The sequence below is a fragment of the Littorina saxatilis genome, linkage group LG2 (assembly GCF_037325665.1).
Source record: "Littorina saxatilis isolate snail1 linkage group LG2, US_GU_Lsax_2.0, whole genome shotgun sequence".
Classification (NCBI taxonomy): domain Eukaryota; kingdom Metazoa; phylum Mollusca; class Gastropoda; order Littorinimorpha; family Littorinidae; genus Littorina; species Littorina saxatilis.
The window spans coordinates 5,576,972-5,585,404 of record NC_090246.1 but is presented as its reverse complement, the minus strand read 5'-3'; the positions used below and the strand labels follow the sequence as shown (position 1 = coordinate 5,585,404).

Genomic DNA, 8,433 nt, shown 5'->3' with positions numbered 1-8,433 from the left:
CGTTACTGTTTTAGCTTCTAATTTGACCTTCATATAAAGTTACTTTGTAACAAAAATTAAAAAATGTCTCAATAAAGAGTTACATTTATTGACTTTCTTTCTTCGGCGCTAATAATGAAGCGCAAAACTGACAAATATTTCCATGTTCTACTTGTTCTGGCGTTCTTTCTCTCTTTGTTCCTGTCCCTCTTTGGACATACAAAATAATGTATTTTTCGAACAAACCAAATGACGAAAAACAACTTTGAATGCCACTTGACGTAGTCCTACGTCAGCATGCCATCTCAAGCTTTCTTAACAAAGCATCTCATCAAATCATCTTTGTGTAAAGCATCTCATCAAATCATCTTTGTGTAAAGCATCTCATCAAATCATCTTTGTGTAAAGCATCTCATCAAATCATCTTTGTGTAAAGCATCTCATCAAATCGTCAGTACGTTGCATACATTTTGCTCGGTGAAAACACCAGATGAAAGACGCTCAACATGATCATACCCCTCCTTAAAAATAGTGTACTGGCAATCTGTCTAGATGGTCTATATAATCTCAGTAAGGGCTGGGTATCGCAAGAGCTGAATAAACTTAGCAAAACAATTATTGCGACAAATTTCGCGTCGTATCCTGAAAGACTGAAAGTAATCCACCACATCACTGTTCACACACAGCGCTTTAAGTTATGGTACCCCTCAAGATTGAAAGCAATCCACCACATCACTGTTGACACACAGCGCTTTAAGTTATGGTACCCCTCAAGATTGAAAGCAATCCACCACATCACTGTTGACACACAGCGCTTTAAGTTATGGTACCCCTCAAGATTGAAAGCAATCCACCACATCACTGTTGACACACAGCGCTTTAAGTTATGGTACCCCTCAAGATTGAAAGCAATCCACCACATCACTGTTGACACACAGCGCTTTAAGTTATGGTACCCCTCAAGATTGAAAGCAATCCACCACATCACTGTTGACACACAGCGCTTTAAGTTATGGTACCCCTCAAGACTGAAAGCAATCCACCACATCACTGTTGACACACAGCGCTTTAAGTTATGGTACCCCTCAACATTGACGCAAAACCTGTTTTTGACCCCTCATGCGATCGACACCTGCATCAGTAGGAATACCATAGCACACGAAGTACGCAAGCCAGCTAAATAAACAACATGTTCAGGGGAGATAATGGATTTGACTTTCTTCTCGTGTGTTAAAGTTGACAAGTTGTGCATATTATGATTCCGTTTTTGTCACGTCGATTTTTGGGGTACCCTTATTTGAGCGGCGGTTACGTGATCCCTGTTATAGAAATCTTTGATCAGAAAGGTGTGCCAGAAAGTCAAGTAGACTTCCTTAAATGGCAAAGACAGTTTGGGTGATATGACACGGAAATTACTTTTTTCATTGGGGTGCAAAAAGTTTCGCAATAATTTGTTTTGCTTAGTTTGCATCACAGATTGCAAGTCATTCGGTGGATGGCGAGTTTTTCTGGCCTTCTACAATAGTTTATTTATCAAAACAATGCTCCATACTGGCAAGTAATCCAAATAGAGAATATATTTAAATAATCGTTTACAGGCAGGCAGGGTGTGCCGAAACAAAAATTCAATTTTTATGTTATATTTTAATGGACAATAAAGTGCTGTTATTGTTATTGTTATTGTTGTTATTGTTAAATCCGCGCCTATGCTGCTCAAAGTAAGCAGTAGTGCTTCATTCGTACACTCTGACCGAGAATAAAGTGTACATAGGTATCAGGAGCATTCGTGTATTTTAGTTGAATGCTGGACAGATAGGCTGTCACTGAAACAATTGTTTGTTTGTTTGTTTGCTTAACGCCCAGCCGACCACGAAGGGCCATATCAGGGCGGTGCTGCTTTGACATATAACGTGAGCCACACACAAGACAGAAGTCGCAGCACAGGCTTCATGTCTCACCCAGTCACATTATTCTGACACCGGACCAACCAGTCCTAGCACTAACCCCATAATGCCAGACGCCAGGCGGAGCAGCCACTAGATTGCCAATTTTAAAGTCTTAGGTATGACCCGGGGTTCGAACCCACGACCGATTACGGGGCGGACGCCTTACCACTAGGCCAACCGTGCCGGTCCTGAAAGAATTAGCCATTACATGTCAAGTGTAAATGTTAAACAACATGCCATTTACATTTGGTTTGGAACTTTGTATCTGGCCTTGATGTAAATTTTACACTGGCTTGGAAGTAGGAACACAAGAAGTTCCTGCAATGTAGACAATGCAGCAACAACCAAAAACAACAACAACGGAATGAGAGAGATATATATATATATAAACAGAGAAAGACAAAGACATAGAGAGCGAGAGAGAAAGAGAAAGAGAGAGTGAAAGAGAGAGTGAGAAAACGCGAGGAAGAGAGAGAGAGAGAGAGAGAGAGAGAAAGCGAGAGAGAGAAAGCGAGAGAGAGAAAGCGAGAGAGAGAAAGTCTGAGGGAGAGAGAGAGTAACTCTGAGAGAGAGAGAGAGAGAGAGAGAGAGAGAGAGAGAGCGAGCGAGAGAGAGAGTAAGTCTGAGAGAGAGAGAGAGAGTAAGTCTGAGAGAGAGAGAAAGCGAGAGAGAGTAAGTCTGAGAGAGAGAGAGAGAGAGAGAGAGAGAGAGAGAGAGAGAGAGAGAGAGAGAGAGAGAGAGAGAGAGAGAGAGAGATGACCGACGCAAGACGGACCGATAGGGGCCGATAGATTGCGGGTTTGGGGGAAGAGGAGGTCGCTCTACAGTCGCTCTACAGGTATGCCAGGCTCATCGTCCGGTCGTCGCTTGACGTTCATCTGCTGGTCATCTGCCCGCCGACCTGTGGGGACAAGCTGGTGATGAAGGGTGATGTCCGGTGTGGCAGTGGTGTGCAGACGCGGGTCTCTGCACTGGGGGAGGTCAGTGGGCTGCATAGGCGGTCCGGCATCCGGCCCGTTGGTTGGGCTGGCACAGGGGCTGCGAGGAGGTGCAGTCGGAACCAGGGGGGTGATATTCTCAACGGTTCCGGATAGGCGTTCAGACACGTCGTGATCCATTAGCAGGCCGTTTGGCGCTCCTGTCGTTGACCTCTTCGAGCACTCATTGCCACGACAGCCTTTGCAATGGCCCTCAATGGTGATGTTGTTGTGGATGATTGGGGAACAGGGGTGATTCGCGCAGTATCCCGGAAGGTCAGGGATGGCGCCAGGTTTTCCCTTCGTTCTTCCGCGTCCTTGGTCACGACTTGGAGATCCTCCGGGGGAGCTACTCTGACTGGACGAGCGTGTTTGTTGTGACTGTGAGTCGACGTCAGACAGGTCGGACTCTCCACTCGGAGGACGGGCAGAGGCGCGTGGGGCGTCATGGACCGATGCTGTTGTAGTGTCCGAGCGAGTGGAAAGGCGGTCATCGTCTTCGTCGGAGATTGCCCTTCTGTTAGGAATAGCCGACACTCTAGCTGGCTCGCGATTTTCGACATGATCAGGCTGTTGACCAATCTCTGGGTCTTCTACAAAGTCATTGGGGTTCACACTCATCAAACGCGTCTGGTCATCATCGTTGTCAGCTTGCTGGAGGTTGGCGTTGGTCGCGGTTGAATTCAAGAGAGCGGAGTTCGGGTTATCTGTAGTGCTTGAGCCTGTGAGAGAAATTAATAAATAAATAGACTGCTAATGTTCCAAAATTCAGAATAAGAAACAACAAGAATGTTATGTCATGGGAACGTTTTATTCATGACGTTTTGTTTTGTGATAAATATAGCCTTCCAATAACATACCTTTCTCGGTTGTTGTTTTTATCCTGTGAGAGAAAAATATCACGTCTGTCATTAGACAATGTCGTTGCGGCTTCCAATTCCGAATAACACAGGTATCATCACTCATATTTATCTCGCTTTTGTCTTTTTTGAAATCATTCAAGCTCACTTGAAACCTTTCTGCGATAATAGTGATATGTGATAAAAACGAGTTTTAGTCCTTTTACATGAGATCAGCAAGCCTTTTAGAGCCTTTCTTGAAATCTGCCGTGGGAAATCCTGCTTTTTACATTTAATCAAGTTTTGATTAAATGTTTTAACATAGAGGGGGAATCGAGACGAGGGTCGTGGTGTATGTGTGTGTGTGTGTGTGTGTGTGTGTGTGTGTGTGTGTGTGTGTGTGTGTGTGTGTGTGTGTGTGTGTGTGTGTGTGTGTGTGTGTGTGTGTGTGTGTAGAGCGATTCAGAGTAAACTACAGGACCGATCTTTATGAAAGTTTTCATGAGAGTTCCTGGGTATGATATCCCCAAACTTTTTTTCTTTTTTTCGATAAATGGCTTTGATGTCGTCATATCCGGTATTTTGTAATAGTTGAGGCGGCACTGTCACACCCTCATTTTTCAAACAAATCGATTGAAATTTTGGCCAATCAATCTTCGACGAAGGCTGGACTTTGGTATTGCATTTCAGCTTGGAGGCTTAAAAATTAATTAATGACTTTGGTCATTAAAAATCTGAAAAATGTAATTAAAATTAGTTTTTTTATAAAACGATCTAACATTACGTTTATCTTATTCTTCATCATTTTTTGATTCCAAAAACATATAAATATGTTATATTTGGATTAAAAACAAGCTTTGAAAAAAAAATATGAAAATCATGATTAAAATTAAATTTCCGCAATCGATTTAAAAACTATTTCATCTTATTCCTTGTCGGTTCCTAATTCCAAAGAACATATAAATATGATATGTTTGGATTAAAAACACGTTCAGAAAGTTAAAAAGAATAGAGATATAGAAAAGCGTGCTATCCTCCTCAGCGCAACCGCTACCGCGCTTTTCTGGATTGTTAATTTCACTGCCTTTGCCACGAGCGGTGACGGACTGTGTGATGATATCTTCTGCTATTGGTCTGTTTCGACAGTGATATCAAAATCTCGACCTCCGGTCTCGATTTTGATATCACTGTCTCAACAGACCATAGCAGAAGATATCATCACAGTCAGTCAATGTTAGATATATTGCTAATTCTCTGGACATTTTGTATTTACTGTAAAGAAATTACAAAAGTATTTGTCTCAGTTTTGGCTGTTCCATATCCCTCCCTTTGATTATTATTTCTTTTTGTTCACTCTTTTCTTGTACTTTTCAGTATTTCAAAATGTCTTTTCTTTCAAAAAGTCTTTAGTCACTTGCTCAACTAAATTCTGGGATAATTACATTTTCATATATATTTGTTTGCTTTTAAATGTAGGAGGTCTTGTTTTTGAAGCGGGGAAGCAATAAAGAGGTCGTCGATATCAAAACTGATATCGACGGAAATGTCGTCGATATCACTTTTGCACTGAGCTTAGTTTTGCACAATTGACCAATGGAAATCCACGTAACATATGAAATAGCAATATACGATGCTACGAGTGTACGGTCTTGCGGAAAAAATGAAATGCGTACAGTTTCATTCTGTGAGTTCGACTGAGCTTGACTAAATGTTGTATTTTCGCCTTACGCGACTTGTTTTTTATTTCAAACAGCTCAGGTTTGAGACAATGTGTTTTTTCTTTCACATATAGTCACTGCAGTGAAATGTGCCGTGCCAGTTTCACAGCACTAGCACAGTGAAAGACTTTGCCCCTTTTCCTCTTTCAGTTGTAGGGCTGTTACTTCGATTCATTTTGTTTGGCTCATTAACTCAAATGAATATGAAAGTTTCGGCTGTTTTTGTTTTACCTTTACGATAGTCACTCGTGGCACTATTCTCCCATCGTGAAAAAGGTTAGCAGCTCTGTGAATTGAAAATAGGCAAAGCTTTCCACGATTTGAAATAAGTGCAAGCATTTCGTCAACTTGCGACACCAAACGACACCAAACGACACCAAACGACAGACACCAAACGACACCATGGTCGTAAACAAACTTACCTTGTTCATCGGGCAATGGCTGGTTTGCTCTTGGTCGGGCCTTTCCTGCTCGTGAAAACATCGCACTCCTGTCCTTCAGCCACTGTATCCAAGACTGCGGGAGACACAACTTGCAGACACAGACCACTAGGATTCCAATGACGCCAAACAACATGATAACCAACACGGCAGTCGTGCTGGTATTTGCTGTGGTCTCTGCAGCGCCTAGAGCGGGAAAAGAAGAAAACACAATCTTTCACAGTGCTTATGTTCAGGTTCATGCCTGTTTATCTTCTGTTTGAAATCAAAGTTCGACATCCTTCAAAATGCAAATCACTCTGTTTGCATAAATTGTTGTGTAGTACGGCTTGCACTGTACATACCTCCCTTTCGCTACTGATACGGGCAGTGAGCGATTCGATACAATCTTAATCTTAATGATGACGAGCGAGTTCTTTGATTTCAAATTACAATCCAATAGCAAAGACTATACGTGAGAACAAACAGCAAACAACCGTTTAAAAATTTAAAAACACATTACCAGAAAATGTTGATTGTTTTCGAAAAACTGTCATTCCCAAGAAAATGGTGAATGTACTAAAAAGTAAAGGTATGAGTCCATCTTTGCAGCTATGCAAGTTTCCAGGTAACCAAAACGTACCAGTGGTTGCGTGTAGATAGGTCGATGTCGTGGGTGTTGCTGTTGACGACAGCGGTGTTGTAGTTGTCGAGTTGCGTTGCAGATATTGGGCGCAGTAGAGAAGACAGTTTTGGTGGACATCGTTGGTTCCGCACAGCTGTTGGCGAGATTCGCAAGACTGGCATCGCTCTTGTTGGGGCGCCTCATTGCAGAAAAACACGCCTTTTGGACAACAGTCTCGGAAGCATGTGAAGTGGCTTTTTTCACATACTGCACACAAACAAAACACAACATAATCAAGTGAAAATGGTGAACATATTTGTGATCCATGATGCATACGTCCATTAAATGCAGCCGACTATCCAACAGAACAAAACGTTACAGTTACATTTATTTTTATCAAAAGTCATCTTTATGTTTGGCTTTATTTTTGTCAAATCAGTACTGAAGACTATTCAGTCTACCCTTAACTTAAGGCTTAAGTGTACGAAGTAAAGTCAAAATGGGTAGCTCCCCCAATTGACTTATCCTAAAGAAAACATACACGAAGCATTTTTGTTTAAAAAGTGATTGAAATCATGTATTTAGGTTCGATAATCGTATTTGTTCTTTACATTTTTTCAACTTTTTTTTCAGTAGGGATTCTTGTGCAAAACAATCTGATACTATTGCATACATTATCTTATAAATACGCACTTAACGCCCTACTTTTCTTTAAATGTATCGCCTTAGCAAACCCTGAACCTAAATTTTAAAAAACAATCTTTCAAAAAGTTTAGGTCACTTTTATGTACCTTGTTCTAAGGTGTAGACTAAAATCATGTTTTATTTCAAACTTCAGGCGGGGAGGGGGGTCGCTAGTTGCATCATATTAAGCACGTAATAGGGCATTCACATTTTTACTGTGGTTACCGAGGTACATTCCCTTGGCAATTGCATGTAACAGCAACATTTGTTATCACTTTTGCATATTTAGTTTTATGTTTATTTGTGTTTCATGTTTAAAGTTAAGTTTAAACAAGTCGCGTAAAGCGAAAATACAACATTTAGTCAAGCTCAGTCGAACTCACAGAATGAAACTGAACGCACTGCATTTTTTCCGCAAGACCGTTTTCTCGTAGCATCATCTGTCCACCGCTTGTTCTGAGCGTGTTTTTAATCCAAACATATCATATCTATATGTTTTTGTAATCAGGAACCGACAGGGAATAAGATGAAATTGTTTTTAAATCGATTTCGGAAATTTAATTTTAATCATAATTTTTATATTTTTAATTTTCAAAGCTTGTTTTTAATCCAAATATAACATATTTATATGTTTTTGGAATCAGCAAATAATGACAAATAAGATGAAATTGTTTTTGGATCGTTTTATAACAAAATAATTTTAATTACAATTTTCAAATTTTTATCAATTAATTTTTAAGCCTCCAAGCTGAAATGCAATACCAAAGCCCGGCCTTCGTCGAAGATTGCTTGGCCAAAATTTCAATCAATCTCATTAAAAAATGAGGCTGTGACTTTTACAAAAAGCCGGATATGACGTCATCAAAGACATTTATCGAACAAATCAAGAAAATATCTGGGAATATCATGCCCAGGAACTCTCATGTAAAATTTCATAAAGATCGGTCCTGTAGTTTACTCTGAATCGCTCTACACACACACACACACACACACACACACACACACACACACACACACACACACACACACACACACACACACATAGACACACATACACACAAACACCACGACCCTCGTTTCGATTCCCCCTCTATGCTAAAACATTTAGTCAAAACTTGACTTAATGTAAAAATGAATTAAAAAGGGGGTTTTCTTAATATTTTGGGTAAAGTAACCATTCGTTTTTTGTTTTCGATGTTGTTCCTCTATTAGCCTTACTCAGGTGTGATCATGTGATTGTTGGTTT

At 40.6% G+C, this 8,433-nt stretch overlaps 1 protein-coding gene across 1 annotated transcript in view; it reads right to left on the bottom strand.

Moving 5' to 3' along the window:
- Positions 1-2,503: 2,503 nt before the first annotated feature.
- The window catches only part of LOC138958066 (uncharacterized), an 11,606-nt gene continuing 5,676 nt past the window's right edge, over positions 2,504-8,433 (bottom strand). Inside the window, exons 3-5 of the mRNA XM_070329130.1 lie at positions 6,522-6,770; positions 5,882-6,085; positions 2,504-3,624 (exon numbers count right to left, since the gene is read on the bottom strand). Of these exons, the coding sequence (XP_070185231.1) occupies positions 2,747-3,624; positions 5,882-6,085; positions 6,522-6,770 (1,331 nt within the window). The 3' untranslated portion in view covers positions 2,504-2,746. The remainder of the gene's footprint in view (positions 3,625-5,881; positions 6,086-6,521; positions 6,771-8,433) is intronic.